Source organism: Geotrypetes seraphini, chromosome 11 (genome assembly GCF_902459505.1).
Source record: "Geotrypetes seraphini chromosome 11, aGeoSer1.1, whole genome shotgun sequence".
NCBI classification, from domain to species: Eukaryota; Metazoa; Chordata; class Amphibia; order Gymnophiona; family Dermophiidae; genus Geotrypetes; species Geotrypetes seraphini.
This window is the reverse complement of record NC_047094.1, coordinates 11041924-11060321: the sequence shown is the minus strand read 5'-3', so window position 1 is coordinate 11060321 and position 18398 is coordinate 11041924. Positions and strand designations below refer to the sequence as shown.

The window sequence follows — 18398 nt, the reverse complement described above, 5'->3', positions numbered from 1 at the left end:
ACAAAAACTCCTGAAACTTGATTCTTTGTATGTGTTAGCTAATTGTGAGCTCCTTTGATTAAGGTACGCGGATTTAGCGAGTGCTAAATTCTAAGGCATCGATTATATTCTATGGGCAACTTTGGGCTCCTTTTACGAAGGCGCGTTAGGGCCATAACGCACGGAATAGCGTGCGCGCTGGCCCCTACTGCCTCCTCTTGAGCAGGACGTAGTTTTTTGGCTAGCGCACACTATAGCACGTGCTAATCTGGTGCGTGCGCTAAAAATGCTAGTGCACCTTCGTAAAAGGAGCCCTTAGTATTTAGTGCGCGCTAAATCAGTTAGAGTACCTTAATAAAAGGACCCTTGTATTTTTAGAGTATAGATGTTGAATGTTGGTCTTTGAAAGACATCAAGGTTAAATTGGAGATTACGTATGCGAATTTTATAATCTGCCAAGAACAAAGGATCGTGCAGTTGAACGGAATATAATTTATTTTCTTAAATTCCTTCCTTCCTTCCCACCTCAGAGCAGACTAGTGATCTGGCCCCCCTCCCAGGGTCATAACGAGCTACATGCGGGTAGCGCCAACATTGTGCCTGTCCGTTGCCTTCCCTTCTTGGTTGCAATGCCGTGGATTGGGCAGGAACGCTAGGAATAGTGCTGCACAGGGTGCATTTCTGGCTCGGGATGGTTTTGCCCTTCCCCCAGTTTCAAGTTTAATAAATATTTTGATAAAATTGCAATTTCAAAAATACAAAGCGATGTACAATAAAATGTGGGGAAGACAGACAAAACAATTAAGAACGTCGGCATGGGCAAACGTGGCTTATTAGATCCGAAAGGGATGTTGGAAAAACTACAATTTGTGATAGGGAAAAAAAACAACCCTAAAACAATTAAGAATGTCGACATGGACAAACGTGGCTTATTAGATACGAAAGAGATGTTGGGAAAACTACAATTTGTGATACGAAAAAAACCAACCCACAAAATAATTAAGAACGTCGACATGGACAAACGTGGCCTATTAGATACGAAAGGGATGTTGGGAAAACTACAATTTGTGATACGAAAAAAAACAATCCCCAAAATAATTAAGAACGTCGACATGGACAAACGTGGCTTATTAGATACGAAAGGGATGTTGGGAAAACTACAATTTGTGATACGAAAAAAAACAATCCCCAACGTCGACATGGACAAACGTGGCTTATTAGATACGAAAGGGATGTTGGGAAAACTACAATTTATGATAGGGAAAAAAAACAACCCCAAAACAATTAAGAACGTCGACATGGACAAACGTGGCTTATTAGATACGAAAGAGATGTTGGGAAAACTACAATTTGTGATAGGGAAAAAAAACAACCCCAAAATAATTAAGAACGTCGACATGGACAAACGTGGCTTATTAGATACGAAAGGGATGTTGGGAAAACTACAATTTGTGATAGGGAAAAAAAACAACCCCAAAACAATTAAGAACGTCGACATGGACAAACGTGGCTGTGAACACCTGTTTAGAGAATGACACAGGAAAAAATTTGACCCTGTCCCCGTGAATTTTGGCGCTATCCCATTCCTGTAAAGTGTTTCTTAACCACACAAACCTTGAACACTTATGATTTTAAAGTGTTTGAGGCTTGTGCAGATGAGGACGGAGCCTGCAGGAATGGGGCAGGGACAGGAAAAGAACTCACGGGGACGGAACAAGAAAATGAGCTCCCAAGGGGAAAAAATTGTCCCCTTGTCATTCTCTACACCTGTTCTGTGAGCACAGAACAGCATTTCAATTTCTTTGTAAAGAAAATTTTGGTGAAAGTTCATTACGTTGGGGAGCTTGTAATGTAAAGTTGCAAGTAAGACTGTCTAGAACCAGTCTTACTTCCATGACAAGCTTTTGAGCATCTCCTCCTGAGAGGAGAGAGAACGCAGCAATGTTAGCTAAAATGAAGGAGGAGGGGGAGATGGAATGAAGAGACAGAACTGGATATTTACCAGATAGGCTGGATTCCAGTCAAACTGTGAACCCTGAAAGATTCAGGCCTTCACTGAGAGGCCTGACCATGTTTACGGCTGTGCAAGGGGCTGCCTGCTGCAGGGACTGAGTACCGTGGTACAGCGGCCGACAGGAATATAGAGAAGGCTCTTCTTTGTACAGGCCCAGATGATACTTTAACACTGCTGTTCAGAATAAGGGTACTGTGTGTGTATAATGGATCGAGGGGTGGGGAGAGGTTGCCCCTCTTTTAATAAAGAAAGACTTCATGGAATGTTTGCACAGCCCACAGAAATCTGCCATTGACGTGCGAGAGAGAGGGAGAGCTAATCCCTTCCCATCCCGATCCATCCCTGGTGGCTCAGAACAGAAGATAATGGCGCTCTCTTCTCACATAATATTGTCATTTCATTTCATTGCTTGCATGTTCGTTAATTGAAACACTGAGCAACAAACAAAACATTATTCGATACAGTCTAGAAAGAGAGTCGGTCCATGAAGCGGTTTGGAAGGAAGATGCGTTCTCTGATTCTGTGAGGGTTTATTGCATTTCAGCACCTTAAGTATAGACATTCGACTTCACTATTCCTTCTCCCCCCCCTGAGATTTTGTCAGCAAACAACGCTTCTGAGAGAAAATTTGGACTTCATACTATCCGTGCTTCAGGCTCAGAATTAAAGTAGAGGGAATGTCTCGCATGATAATACCTGAAAAACAGGTATTTATGTCCTTTTTGGCAGATAGTTTGCTTAAGCAGGTTAACAAATCCAGCCCTGAATGTTACTCTAGGGCAGGGGTAAGGAACTTCGGTCCTCGAGAGCCGTATTCCAGTCGGGTTTTTAGGATTTCCTCAATGAATATGCATGAGATCTCTTTGCATGCACTGCTTTCAATGCATATTCATTGGGGAAATCCTGAAAACCCGACTGGAATACGGCTCTCGAGGACCGGAGTTCCCTACCCCTGCTCTAGGGCAAAGGTTCCCAACCCTGTCCTGGAGGCCTACCAGGCCAATCGGGTTTTCAGGCTAGCCCTAATGAATACGCATGAGAGAGATTTGCATATAATGGAAGTGGCAGGCATGCAAATCTGCTCCATGCATATTCATTAGGGCTAGCCTGAAAACCCGATTGGCCTGGTGGGCCTCCAGGACAGGGTTGGGGGATCACTGCTCTAGGGTACCCCTATTACTACCACCTGAGTCCCAGTCTGAGCTCAAAATCTCTCTTGCTGAAGCTCCTAAAATTTTCTGAGTTTTCACCCCAGCGTTTTCTTGAACTTATATCTGCCTCCTCTTAAGATCACTAGGGAGTTGCACAAGTTGAAGGCTAAGGAGCCCCAGGTACCAAAAATGTATTTATATATTTGTTTCTGGTTCTGAGTTAGATCATTGCTTTCTGGGCAGATCGAGACTAGAGATGTTGAGGAGACAGCGTTATGTGGCGGGGATGCAGTCACGCCGGTGCATGGCTCCTGGCCAAGGAATGTCTCTAAAGTCCGGATATATAAAGTCCACCCCCACATTTAGTTGTGAATAAAGGTTCACAATACCATCGTCCAACCAATTTCAGTTCCAGTTCTAGTTTTTCTTTGCTATGCTGAGGCTGGAAGCTGGAACTCATCGCTGGTAGCTCCAGATCTGTCTTTGGAGTTTTATTTAGAATTGATATACCATCCATCGTGGGTACATCTGAGTGGTTTACAATAATATATATAAGGGAGATAGATTAAGCGTGCTCGACTTTAAGAATAAATGGGACATCCACGTGGGATCTCTACGTGGGTCGAGCAGCACTCTGACTTAATGGGGTGGGACAGTAGAGTGGGCAGACTTGATGGGCTGTAGCCCTTTTCTGCCGTCATCTTTCTATGTTTCTATGTTAAAATACAAATGAAAACACAATTTTTTTTTTTTTAAAGTGGATGTATGACGAGAGAATAAGAGAACTACATTGTAGAGAATGACAAGGGGACAAATTTTCCTCATCCCCACAGGATCTCTTCAAGTTTCCAGGTTTTTATCAAAATTTGAATGCTAGGGCATCAGGCAGCCAAGTGGTACAAATTAATATCTGAATATTTGAATAAGAAACCTAAAACTAGTCTAAAAGATATTTGGAGCATTGAGACAAAGCAGCAGATTTCTGCAACTCAATGGCCACGAATTCGGACTTGGAGGATCAGACGTACGGCGTCAGCATCTATGACACAAACTTGTTTTTTTCTGTTATATAGAATTTTTTGGACCCCCTGTTCGTTTGCAGAAGTTAGATAGTTCTAAGTCTAATAGATGTTGGCATTGTCATCTTGATATAGGGACACTGGACCATCTATTGTTCTATTGTCCCTTGATACTTAAATTTGGGATCAGATCTCATTGGCATTGTCATATGACGTAGTGTTGTTTCGAACACTATTAATGCCCAAGAGTCCAATAAATGCAAATAAGAATAAGTTACTTCTTATCATGACAGGAGCTGGTATGCAACTAATCACGAAAAACTAAAAAAAATGGGATAGAATAAATTATAATTTTTGGTGGGAAACCTTATGTCAAATTTATAAGTTTGAACGTATGAACTCGTTACAATTGGGCCACTATAATTTTGGATCCATTAAAAAATTTTTGTATGAATTGATCATTAATATTACCCTTTGAATGAGTGTTATGCATATCCTGGAAGGGTGGGTGGGAGGGAGGTAGAGGGATAAATACTTACCTTATTATTTGATTGTAATAAGTGTTGTTTGTTTGGTGTTTTTTTTCTTTGCTTGTATCAATTTTTTCTTTGCTTGTATCTATTGCACTTTGTGTTGGCTTTTAAAATAAATAAAGAATTGGAAAAAATTTTTTTTTGAATGAACGCTTATCAATAGTTCTAAGCAATTTACAAGTTTAAAAAATCAGGGATGCAACTGCTGATCAACTGACTTAATAGTCTCCAAAAGCATCTGAACATTTAAATTTTTCTAATGAGGATGCCTCTTGTAAGTGAATAGGGAGTGAGTTCCAGATTTGAGGGGCTGGAACTGAAAAGATGACAGTGAATTTATGTCCAGATCAGGGGTGGGCAACTCCGGTCCTCAAGGGCCGGAATCCAGTCGGGTTTTCAGGATTTTCCCAATGAATATGCATGAGATCTATTTGCATGCACTGCTTTCAATGCATATTCATTGGGGAAATCCTGCAAACCCGACTGGATTCCGGCTCTCGAGGAACGGAGTTACCCACCCCTGGCCTAGATTCACTAACCTGCCCAATCCGTGGCCGATCCCAGGCAGGCCGACTGATTCACAAATGGGGGCGATGCAAATGAGGGCGATCAGAAGCATGCCCCCCACCGACCACACGGATCGCTGGAGAGCGATCCTTGAGCATGTGTAGACCGTCTTCTTTGCCTGTAGATGGTCTGCGCATGCTCACTGCAAAGGAAGAGCTGGAAACTTTTTTGGTTTTTGTTGTTTTTTTTTTTAGAGCTGGAAACTTTCACGAACCCGTGATTTTAACCCACGGGTTGAAAGCGGGGCTGCACCGCGGGTTAAAATCATGGAGTCGGGGGCAAAGAGCAGGAGAAGCAGAATCGGGGCAGAGAGCAGGGTTTTTGTGCAAGCAGTCCTTAGCAGTCACTTGTTTTTTTATTGGGCAGCCCAATCGATGTTCCTGAAATAGTTTTGTGAATCGCATCCTTCCTACTTTGCATGCCGTTCCCCCCTCATTTGCATGATCGGATCGTAGGATGATCGGCACAGAGGTTAGTGAATCGGGTTGGAACATGATCGCAAACACAATCGGTGGGCTTAGTGAATCTAATAACTTTCAAAGAGGGGATGGATAATAGGTGTTGATCATTTAATCTCAGGAATTTTAGAGTATGGTAAGGGATTAATAATTTATCTAGGAAGGCTGGCATATTTGAAGCTCTGACTTTGAATGTCCCTGCCCTATTCCTGCAAACTCTGTCCTCACCTGCACAAGCCTTAATCGCTTTAAAATCATAAGTGTGCAGTTAAGGCAAAGCTTGTAGGAATGGGACGGAGATATTGAACTTCTGTGTATTCTGTACTACAATGTAAGATAGTAAAGTTGGAAGGGAAAAAGAAAGTAATAATTAAAAAAAAAAAAAAACACGTCCTCTGTCATCTGACTGTCCATGATTAATTATAAGCAGCATTGAAGAGGAAATTTTTTTGTGCAGATTTAAACGTGTCTAAATTGGTTTCCAGTCTTATATATAATGGTAAGGACATAAGGAGTGCCTCTGCTGGGTCAGACCAGAGGTCCATCCCGCCCAGCAGTCCGCTCGCGTGGCGGCTCATCAGGTCAAGGACCTGCATAGTAATTCTCTATCAGAATCCCTCAATCCCCTTTTCCTTCTGGAAATCATCCAGTCCTCTATCTATACCCTTCAATCCCCTTATCCTTCAGAAATTCATCCAAACCCTTCTTGAAACCCTGTAGCGTACTCTGTCGTATCACACCCTCCGGAAGTGCATTCCAGGTGTCCACCACCCTCTGGGTGAAGAAGAACTTCCTAGTATTGGTTCTGAATCTGTCCCCTCTTAACTTTTCTGAATGCCCCCTTGTTCTTGTATTTTTCAAAATTTTGAAAAATCTGTCCCTCTCCACTTTCTCCATGCCCTTCATGATCTTGTAAGTCTCTATCATGTCCCCTCTAAGCCTCCGCTTCTCCAAGGAAAAGAGGCCCAGTTTCTCCAATCTTTCGGCATATGTTAGGTTTTCCATACCCTTTATCAGTTTCGTCGCTCTCCTTTGAACCCTCTCGAGTATCGCCATATCCTTCTTAAGGTACGGCGACCAGAATTGAACGCAGTACTCCAGATGCGGACGCATCATTGCCCGATATAGTGGCAGGATAACTTCTGCCGTTCTGGTAGTAATACCCTTCTTGATTATATCTAGCATTCTGTTCGCCTTTTTTGAAGCCGCTGCGCACTACCATTACCCCCTAAGTCTTTCTCAAGGCTAATCTCACCCATTACCAGCCCCCCCACCCCCATCGTATAGCTGTACATCAGGTGTCTGTGTCCTACATGCAAGACTTTGCATTTCCCTACATTAAACTTCATCTGCCATTTATTCGCCCAATCTCCCAGTTTTTTCAGGTCCCTTTGTAAATCTTCACAGTCCTCTTTGCTCCTAACCCCCACTAAAAAGTTTTGTGTCATCTGCAAATTTTATAACTTCGCACTTCAGCCCTGTTTCTGTGTCATTTATGAAAACATTGAACAGCAGTGGTCCGAGTACCGATCCCTGCGGGACACCACTCATGACCCCTCTCCTGTCCGAGTAGTGGCCCTTCACTCCTACCCTTTGCTTCCTACCCGCCAACCAGTTTTTGATCCATCTATGTACATCCCCTTCCACCCCAAGGCTCTTTAGTTTCCTTAGCATAAGACTTACCTTTTCTAAAGAGTTGCTCGTGTAACTGAGAAAATAGTATATCGTGTGGTTATCATATGTAATTTGCCGGGTTCTGGGAAGTTAAGTTGTGAGGATTGGAATGAACGTGTTGGTGTATATAGAATAAGGTGATGATACAAGAAAAGAGGAACACGAGACGGTCAAATTTTAAAGACAAGAAGTAGGATTTTATAAATAATCCTATATTTGACCAGAAGCCAGTGGACAGCTTTGAGAAGAGTTGTAACGTAGTTGAATTTCTGGGCACCAACAATTAATTTTATGGCGGTGGTCTGAATGAGCTGAAGACGTCGTCTATCTATTATGCATAAGCTAATGTGCGGCGGTGGCTAAAAAATGCAAACGAGATGCTAGGAATTATTCAAAAAGGGATGGTAAATGATAAAGAATGTTATAATGCCTCTGTATCGCTCAATGGTGCGACCTCATCTGGAATATTGCGTTCAATTCTGGTGGCCTTATCTTAAAAAAAGTTATAGAAGAACTAGAAAAGGTTCAAAGACGAGCGACTGAGATGATAAAGGGGATGGAACTCCTCTCGTATGAGGAAAGACTAAAACGGTTAGGGCTCTTCAGCTTGGAAAAGAGACGGCTGAGGGGAGATAGGATTGACGTCTACAAAATCCTGAGTGGAGTAGAACGGGTAAAAGTGGATCGATTTTTTCACAAAGACTAGGGGACACTCAGTGAAATTACAGAGTAATACTTTTAACCCTTTAATTGGCAGATGGTGAAACGGCTTTTTTGTTTCAAGACGCTTTTGATATTTAATATGTATTATTTTGGACCCCTCATATTTTGTTATAGATATTAACCCCATTAACCCCCTTCCCTCCCTCTCGTTTTTTTCCTTTTTTGTAATTTCCAACATAAAATGAATTTGTAACTTTTCCCCCCTTTCCCCCTTCAATCATGTTTGTCTTTAATCTGACTGCAAAAAATGTTAGTCGGTTTATTTAATTTGTATGTTGTCTTTTATATCCAATTATATGTGAGACCACTAACTAGTGGCTTTTTAAATTGTTCATCGCTTAGAAAATTTGTATAAGCGATTCATCAAACGGTAATAAAACTTGAAACTTGAAACTTGATGTTGAATGAGAGCAACGGTGCCAAATAAAGGGTTAAAACCAATAGGTGGAAATATTTTTTCACCCAGAGAATAGTTAAGCTCTGGAATTTGTCGCCAGAGGATGTGGTAAGAGCGGTTAATGTAGCTGGTTTTAAAAAAGGTTTGGACAAAAGTCCATAGTCTGATATTGAGACAGACATGGGGGAAGCCACTGCTTGCCCTGGGATTGGTACACAGAAAAATAATAATAAAGTAATCACTCCTATACTGGTTCCAACATCAACAATTTCAATATTGTATACACATATTGGTAGCTTCAGTGCTCAGAATCATAGAGATAATAATGGGGACACTAATGCCCCGACGTTACCGTCTCACCACTCAATCATTGCATCTTCAAGCACCATTTGTAGATAGTGTGAATATTCAAATGGTCAACTTAGGTGCCAAACCGGCAAACTATTCTTCTTTGAATTATTAATTGGAAACTCAAAAAACTTATCTTGTAGATTGCAGGTATCAGGTTCCGACGTGACACGTTTCGTATCTGTTTCAGGGAACCCACAAAGTTGGAAATGATTTTTGCTTATGAGCTTTGTAGACCCGCTGAATGAAACTCATTTAAATTCATTTGCATAATCAAGCAAGATGTTAAAGCTTCCTCCTCTCGTGTCAACCGGCACTAGAACCGGTTCTAGTGCCGGTTGACACAAGAGGAGGAAGCTTTAACATCTTGCTCGATTATTTAAATGAGTTTCATTCAGCGGGTCTACACCGCTCATAAGCAAAAATCATTTCCAACTTTGTGGGTTCCCTGAAACAGATACGAAACGTGTCACGTCGGAACCTGATACCTGCAATCTACAAGATAAGTTTTTTGAGTTTCCAATTAATAATTCAAAGAAGAATAAGTAGTTTGCCGGTTTGGCACCTAAGTTGACCATTTGAATATTCACACTATCTACAAATGGTGCTTGAAGATGCAATGATTGAGTGGTGAGACGGTAACGTCGGGGCATTAGTGTCCCCATTATTATCTCTATGATTCTGAGCACTGAAGCTACCAATATGTGTATACAATATTGAAATTGTCGATGTTGGAACCAGTATAGGAGTGATTACTTTATTATTATTTTTCTGTGTACTTTTTCTAATCACTCAAGAAGAAACACCTTGAGTTTAGTTGCCCTTACCTTGTATATTTGACAGAGTCTGCCCTGGGATGGGTAGCATGGAATGTTGCTTCTTTTTGGGGTTCCAGAATCTTGTTACTCTTTGAGATTCTGGAATGTTGCTACTGTTTGGGGATTCCACATGGAATGCTGTTACTATTTGGAGTTCCAGAATCTTACTTACTCTTTGAGATTCTGGAATGTTGCTACTGTTTGGGGATTCCACATGGAATGCTGTTACTATTTGGGGTTCCAGAATCTTACTTACTCTTTGAGATTCTGGAATGTTGCTACTGTTTGGGGATTCCACATGGAATGCTGTTACTATTTGGAGTTCCAGAATCTTACTTACTCTTTGAGATTCTGGAATGTTGCTACTGTTTGGGGATTCCACATGGAATGCTGTTACTATTTGGAGTTCCAGAATCTTACTTACTCTTTGAGATTCTGGAATGTTGCTATTCTTTGGGGTTCCAGAATCTTACTTACTCTTTGAGATTCTGGAATGTTGCTACTATTTGGGTTTTTGCCAAGTACTTGTGATCTGGTTTGGCTACCACTTAGATGGGCTATTGGCCTGACTCAGTAAGGCTGTTCTTATGTCCTTATAATGCATTACAGTAATGGAGTTGAAAAATTACTAAAGCATGTACTAATTTTTACTAATGTTTAGTGATAATTTTTCTAATAAATTTTAAGTGAGCTGATCATCATAAAACCTGTGTTGGATTACATATAATATTTGTTGCTGAAAGTTCATCATTTGGTCTAGGATTACTCCTAAAATCGTTATTTAGTTTAGTTTACCGATGGTGTCGGTATATTATGGAGACGGATTGGTATTACCAAGTGTTGATCATGCAAATTAGTTTTTGACTTTGCAGGGTTGAGATGCGATCTGTTTTCTTGTAACCAGTTAGTGATTTTAATTAATGATTGGTTTATACTTTGTATTTCTGAAATTTTGCTTGGGTCTGGGGGTGTAAAAACTGTTTATCATGAGCGTCTATGAAAGCTGTAAATCCAAGACATTGCGTCGGTTTTAAGAACGGTGCTAGGAAGATGTTGAATAGCAGAGGCGCAAGTACCGAGCCCTGCCCATCACAAATACCTGCTTTTTGCCTTGTTCCAGCACTAATTATACACTATGGATTAAGGATGGAATCTTGAAAGAATTCCTCACATGGGAGGTGGCCATATTTCTTGCATTTCGATATCTTTGTCAGAAAAAGGTGTATGAGGAGTGTGAGGTGCAGTGATTAGAGCCTCAGCCTCAGCACCCTGAGGTTGTGGGTTCAAATCCCACACTGCTCCTTGTGACCCTGGGCAAGTCACTTAATCCCCCCCATTGCCCCAGCTACATTAGATAGGCATGTGAGCCTGTCAGGACAGATGGGGAAAAAATGCTTGAGCATCTGAATGTTTCCACCTCCCCTATCTGTGCTCTCAGGGCACGCTGATTATGGCTATCATTTATTTTATGGGCAGACTGGATGGGCCATTTGGCCTTTATCTGCCATCTTGTTTCTATGTATCTGCCTCTTCCATGATGTAGAATAGCAGTGTGGTGGGGCAGGGGGGTTTCCACTCGTGTTCTGTTTTTATGGGAATATTGTGATAGAGTGCTGGATTATATTTGATGGGACATAAGGCGGAAGAGAGATTTTGAAAATAATTGACTCTTGACTGAGAAAGTCAAATTAAGGCAAATTGGTTTTCATCGGTGTCCAGGAGACACAGTGTGTGCCCACCCCTCCCAACTTGTAAAGCCCCCATATTTGGTGCCATTCCCTCTTTGCTCTCCTACTTCTGGTCCCATATATTTCCTCACCTAAGTAACTTGTATAAGTTTTTGTCCTAGAGAATGACATGGGGACAAATTTTCCCCGTCCCTGCGAGCTCCGTCCTCATCTGCACAAGCCTCAAACACTTGAAAATCCTAAGTAGCAACATTCTAGAGCTGAGATTGTGATGTCATAATGCCTCATTCCACCAATACCTAAGCTCCGTCCTCATCTGCACAAGCCTCAAACACTTTCAAATCATAAGTGTTTGAGGCTTGTGCGGTTAAGGCAGAGTTTACAGGAATGGGACAGGGACAGAATTCACGGGGACGGGGAAGTCCTATGTCCATCCTAGTGTCTAAGTTTATTAAAATCTTATTATCCCGCACCATTGACAATCCTTCTTGGGCGGCTTACAACCTAAAATCTGGTAATACATATAATAAGAGTCTCACACAGTAGCGTACCAAGGGGGGGGGAGGCCCGCCCCGGGTGCAAGCCCTGAGGGGGTGCTCCCGGCCAGTGGGATCGCGATGCCAGCGATCCCTGTGCTGCTTCGGCACTGCTTCCTCCACCGCGGTCATGCCCCTCCTCTGATGTCAGAGGAGGGGCAGGACCACGGCGGAGGAAGCAGCTCCGAAGCAACTCAGGGTTCGCTGGCTTCACGATCCCACTGCGGGCTGCTTCGTAGGTGGTGCAGGAAGGCCAGGGGGGCGAGCGGTCCTTCGGGGTGGGTCGGGGCATCAGGCCTTCAGGGTGGGGCGGGCGGGCAGGTAAGCAGGCAGGCCTTCAAGGGGGGGTGACAGGCAGGCAGGCCTTCAAGGGGGGTGACAGGCAGGCCTTCAAGGGGGGGGACAGGCCTTCAAAGGGGGGACAGGCAGGTAGGCCTTCGAAGGGGGGACAGGCCTTCAAGGGGGGGGATAGGCAGGCAGGCTTTCAAGGGAGGGACTGGCCTTCAAAGGGGGGGCACAGGCAGGCCTTCAAGGGGGGTGACAGGCCTTCAGGGGGTGCAGGCCTTCAAGGGGGGACAGGCCTTCAAGGGGATCAGGCAGGCAGGCCTTCAAGGGGGGGCACAGGCAGGCAAGCAGGCCTTCAAGGGGGGGCAGGCCTTCAGGGGGATGCAGGCCTTCAGGGGAGGGGTGCAGGCCTTCAGGGGTGGGATGCAGACCTTTAAGGGGGGGACAGGCCTTCAGGGAAGGGGGCCCTGATGTAGAAATACAAGGTGGGAATGGGGGGGATTCAAAGAGACGCGCATATGCCGGACTTTGGGTGGGAAGAAATAATGGGCCTGAAAATAGAGAAGAGGGAGAGAGATGATGGACCATGGTTTTTAGAGAGGGAAGGAACAGAAAGGGAGAGAAGTTGGACACAAGGGATGGTGTGGAGGGGGGATAGAGATACTGGATAGGAGGGTAATTGGGAAAAGAAAGGGAGAGATGGTTGGCCCTGGGGTGGTGGGGAAGGAGGGAGAGATGCTGAATGAAAGGGTAGTTAAGAAAAGATGGATCTGTGGAGGGAGACGAAAAAAGGAAAGATGCCAGACCTCCTGGGGAGGGAAAGGAAACGGGGAGGACAGAGATGGCAGATGGATGGTTAGCATGCAGAAAGAAGGAAGAAGGAGACCCTGGCAAGCAAGTTATCAGAAGACAACCAGAGCCTTGAACCAACAAGATTTGAAAAATAACCAGACAACAAAAGTTGGAAAAACTAATTTTATTTTCTGTTTTGTGATTACAATATGTCAGATTTGAAATGTGTATCCTGCCAGAGCTGGTGTTAGACCGCAAACGTGAGCTAAGATTTAACAGAGAGAGGAAAAGTCCTTTTTGTTTCTTTATTTTATTTACACCACAGCGCCAGTGTGGTTAGGAGAAGCCAAAGGGGGGTGAAAAAGCTATAAAATAAACCCACCAGGATGTTTGAAAAAAAAAAAAAAACCCCAAAAAAACACACCCAATTGGGCAGGAAAGTTGAATCGAAAAACCAATTCAATAGGCTGAATCGAATCAAAATTTTTTTTTTTCCTTGAATCGGGCAGCACTAGTTTGTGCTACTGTCTTAGACTTTAGGACCTGGGATTGGGGAGAGATGGCATCCTCAGTACTTTATAATGCAAGTGAAACAAGGATTTGGTCAGACTTTTGAAGGGTCTGCAGAAGAAAAATATTGTATAGGCCGGGGACATGAGACAGCAGGAAACGGGAACTTTTCTTCCTTCTATTTTTGTGAATGGCAAGGCTGAGGATGTCAGAGAGTTCAGTTAAAATATGTGCTTTATAAGAAAATATAATAATATGTTTTATAAAGTTTATAAGCGTTGCTGGCCTACCCGGTGAGGTGTTCCTAATGGTGGTGGTGGTGGCAGCGTGTCAATGTGTTGAGAGGAAGAGGTGGTCTGGGAAATTCTGCTGAGCAAACTCCGGGCCCATTTCCACCCCCCCATTTAGTCCACTCCACTCAACTGGTTCACACACTGAGTGGGTCTTTGGGTGTTGTGCCTGGATAGTTGTTTTGGGATCTCTTCCAGTGGTTTGTCAGTATCTCCTTGTGGTCCAAGGAAGGAAACTTTGTTAACCTTAGCATTGACCTTCAGAATATGTTTGTAATAGCGCTGTTTGTGTGGCATTAGGCTATGTAGTGATCAAAAGAAAAAAACAGACCTTTGCACATTTTTGCACTATATGATGAGTGTATGAGGAGATTCACATTTCCTGCACAGCTAAATCCTTGTGAAGTTACCTTGTTCTTTCTGTATTTGACATCTAGCAAGGTCTCTGTTTGGAAGGAAAGATCTAAGCTTAAAAATGAAGTGGCCAGAAATTATGGTAAAAGCAGATAGCGTTGCTGATTTTAAGAAAGGTTTGGACAAATTCCTGGAGGAAAAGTCTGTTATTAAGACATGGGGGAAGTGTCTGCTTGCCCTGGATCAGTAGCATGGAATGTTGCTACTCTTTGGGTTTTGACCAGGTACTAGTGACCTGGATTGGCTACCATTAGAATGGGCTACTGGGCATGATGGACCATTGGTCTGACCCAGTTAGGCTATTCTTATGTTATGTTCTCATCTGTAGGGGCCTTTGTTTTCACTTCTTATTTTAATGTATTTTTTTTTCTGGGAACTTATCAGTGTTTTTTAGAATGGGAACAAAAATGGAAGAGAATTAATGTGTGTGGAATGGGGGGGGGGGTTTACTAATTTCTTCAGCTAAATAATTAAATCCACCTCAACCAGACATAGGAGAACTCACGCACCATTCACACACCCTCCAACCAAAAACGTCAAAAGAAAAAAACAGTTCGACAATCTCCTAACACTCGACCCCCAACTCTACAACCTATTGACCTCGACCACAAACTACAAAACCTTCAAATAAGAAATAAAAACCCTTCTATTCAAAAAACACATAAAACCGAACTAACACAATCAGAACTGTCCCAAGCATCACCTGCAACTACTCCATATGTACTTCTGATGTCATGACAATTCAGACATAATTTATGTTATGTTTGGATTAATGGTTACATATATGAGGTTCAATAAAAGAAAATTGTTACTGCCTGTTTCTATTATGAGCATTTATTTTTCATGGTTATTACAAAAAATATTTTTTTACATGGGGGGGGGTGTCAAAAAATGATGGGCCCCGGGTGCCACATACCCTAGGTACGCCACTGGTCTCACATTTCACTTACAGAAATTTAGGGTAATTTGAAGTACAACATTTTATAAGTTTCAAGTTTATTAGTTTCTTCATATACCGTCTATCAAATATATCTAAATGGTTTAAAATAAAATTGGTTATATAGTAAAGAAGGGGAGGGAAAACAATTTTATGTCATCTAAATTAGATTGTAAGCTCTTTTGAACAGGGACAATCTCGTGTGTTTATTGTACAGTGCTGGGTGCGCTTTATAAATAATAAATAGAAGTAATAGTAGAGAAAGGAATATAGACTTAATGGCCCAGGATCACAGGGATGAAAGTTAAATTCCCAGTGCAAACTTTCCCCAATATCTGAGTTCAATACTCCTTTCTTTTTTACTTCAAAATATTTAAAGAAGTAAATTTTCAAAAGCCGAGTCCGGATGTTTGCATAGAAAATGGTGATGCACGTGTGATTTGGCTGAATGCAGCCAAGTAGACTTTTCGTCTCTCTCTGAAAGTGTGCGTTCGCTCTCGGAACGCGCACACACCACGCAGCAGGGGGGAGGGGGAATTTTTCCTACCTTTTTCATTTTCAAAAAAGTATGCACAGAACAATCCCAACTTTGCTTGTTTGTTTCAGCCATATAAATCGAAAATGTTAGGTAGGTACCTTTCTATTTGAAAACCAGCTTGTTTTGTTCACATAACGTTGTAGTTAGGGGCCTATGGCAAACAGGTGGATTTAATTGCCAGCAGCCTGAAGGGGCTAGTTGACATTGGTTGAAGGCAGATGCACTGTGAGCAAAACTGGTACAAGCTGTTTGTCATTGCATCCACAAATGATGAGTTGGGGTGGGGGGGTCTCTGTGACATGCCGATGCCGTAACACTGCTTCCAAAAGTCCCTAGTTGAGATGGAAAGAGCCTTTGTTCGTTCCCTTGTGTTAACCTGGTACATTTTATCCCAAGATCAGTCGTTAACATGTTTTCTTAATATTTTCAGGCGGCGATGGATTTTGTGGTTGAAGAGGATCTCAAAGCCCACCTAACATGCTGGTACATTCAGAAGTACGTGAAGGAGAATCCCCTGCCCCGGTACCTGGAACGCTTGCAGCCTTAGTGTTGCTGGAGCTTTCAGAGCCAAACTCTCTAACACCAGCAAGCAGCAACCAGCACCCAAAACTGGTGACACCTTTCTTGCCGTGTGGTCGCAGGAAGAAAAAGTCAAACTTGATCTGTAATATTTTTTTTTTTTAATTCTGTGCATGACTGCCTGTGCTCTGCTGCCTTCAGGTGGGACACTGCGTTTGTCTAGGTTTCTTTGTGGCTGTCTGCCAGCGTCCTGAGAGGGCAGGACTTCAGTGGCCCTGGACTCCTGTGATCAGCAGCAGCAGAACCTGCATTGGGACTCATAGAGTAGACACTCTTCTTTCTTGGATCCACTTCTGATTGAGATATCCCTCACGTCTTCCTTGGATCTCTTTGTGGGAGAGGGACACCCTCAACTAATACCCTCCGTCTCTCTTAGGCTTTGTGCTCCCGCCTGTGTTCTGACCAACCATCAGCTCTACAAGTGGAACAGAATGGAAATGTTGTCGTCGAGAGGGTCCTTACTAACTTAGAAACAGCAGCACATTGGAGACCGGAAGAAACGTGACCTGATGTGGGAAGCTGTCGGCTATCCGCATTTTTATTTCAGGTGCATGAAAGATGCTGGCTACTGGAAAATATCCAGAGGGGAAGAATGTGTGAATGTGACCTGAACTCTCTTGGGTCAAGCTGAATCGGAATCGGGCTCCGCAGCAGAGTAAGGCTCCTTGTTGAGAGAAACAAGAAAGGTCGTGCCCAGATTGCACAAAACATTACAGCGACATCCTTTCAGGGTTGGATGCAAGTCCAAAATCTAGGTCTCCTACAAACCTTCAACCTCAAAATGATTAATATGTTTTATAAAGCTTTTTTTTTTTAAACCAGTTTGGTAGGATAAACACCTTGTCATACTGGTGTAAGGTGTTTAAAAGGAAGAAAATTGCGCCATGTACAAAGCAGAGCAAAGTGTTTCTGAAGATACAGTTGCAATGCAGGTGAATTCTGAGCATGGATGGCGTGTTCTGCTCCTGTTCCTCAGCCAAGTGCTTTTCAAAAAAAAAAAAAAAAAATCTGACCTCTGTGGATGATGTTTTGTCCTCCTTTATGGTCTGTTTTTAGCAGGTTGCACCTCACGCCCACTATGAGCCATCAGCAGGCAGATACCACTTTTTTGAGGGAGGTAATATTTGCCTCATTTGCGGATCAAGACACCTCGCCACTCATCCGTTGTATGTGGGCTTCCTGAGCAATAGCAACACTTAGCCTTTGCCTGCAGTATCTTGTTTCTTAAAATGAGTCCAAGTCCTTTTCGTACAGTTCTGCCCCCCTGCAAAATTCCTCCATGTTGTTTTTATACTAATGTGTTTGTGGCATCTGTATGGTAGGAACACTTGAGTAACTTCACTGACTTAAATCTCTTTAATAAGTTCTGTTTCCTATTTATATGTAGATTTGTTTTGAACCTGCCTGACTGTTATATTCTCCCTAAGTCTCGTATGATGAGTCTGGGGGTGTGGTGCTGGACTGTTGTCTCTGAAGTAGCGGGTTGTTTTGTTGGGTTTTTGGTTTTGGTTTTTTGTTTGGTTTTTTTTTTTGGGGGGGGGGGGGGGTTGGAGCCAGATGGCTGTGCCTTCATTCAGGTGCTGCTGGTGCTTATCCCAGGGTTCATCTGTCTTTTGGCCCTGGGTTACTTCCTGCTCCAGCTGTAACTACACGGGAGGGGGAAGTGTTAGTGGGGACTGAGCATGGGAGTGGGTGGCTGGTTAATTTCAGGCATTACAACATGACATGTGCGCACAATGCAAGCAACACGGAACCCTCGTGCGCCAGATCCAATCAGTGGGCGCACAATTCATGAGGATCATTTCTTTAGATGATTCAGGCATCTTCAAGGTGATGAGTAGAAAAGTTGTAATGGAGAGCTGTAGAAAATCCGACCGATGGGAACGGGCGGAAACTAAAGACTGGGGATTAGGGGGAAGCAGGGGGAAATGGGTAGGGCTCGGGCATGCCCAGTGGGGCCCGGGCACTGCACGTGCTCAGAGAGAGAGAAAAAAAAAATCTCTCTGAGCTTTTGGAGAGCTTATCCGCAAATTGGGGGCTGTTGGGACAACACCCATATGTGGCTGACTCATCCTGCTTGTCCTAGGAGAACAGGCATTACAACACAGAATCCTAGAACCACACATGATCCTGAAACCTCACTTGGTC

The 18398-nt window shown here is 43.1% G+C and overlaps 1 protein-coding gene across 1 annotated transcript in view; it reads left to right on the top strand.

The window, feature by feature from the left end:
• The window catches only part of NATD1 (N-acetyltransferase domain containing 1), a 30937-nt gene extending 13161 nt beyond the window's left edge, over positions 1-17776 (top strand). The window contains exon 3 of the mRNA XM_033914117.1: positions 16102-17776. Within this exon, the coding sequence (XP_033770008.1) occupies positions 16102-16218 (117 nt within the window). The 3' untranslated portion in view covers positions 16219-17776. The remainder of the gene's footprint in view (positions 1-16101) is intronic.
• The last annotated feature ends 622 nt before the right edge of the window (positions 17777-18398 follow it).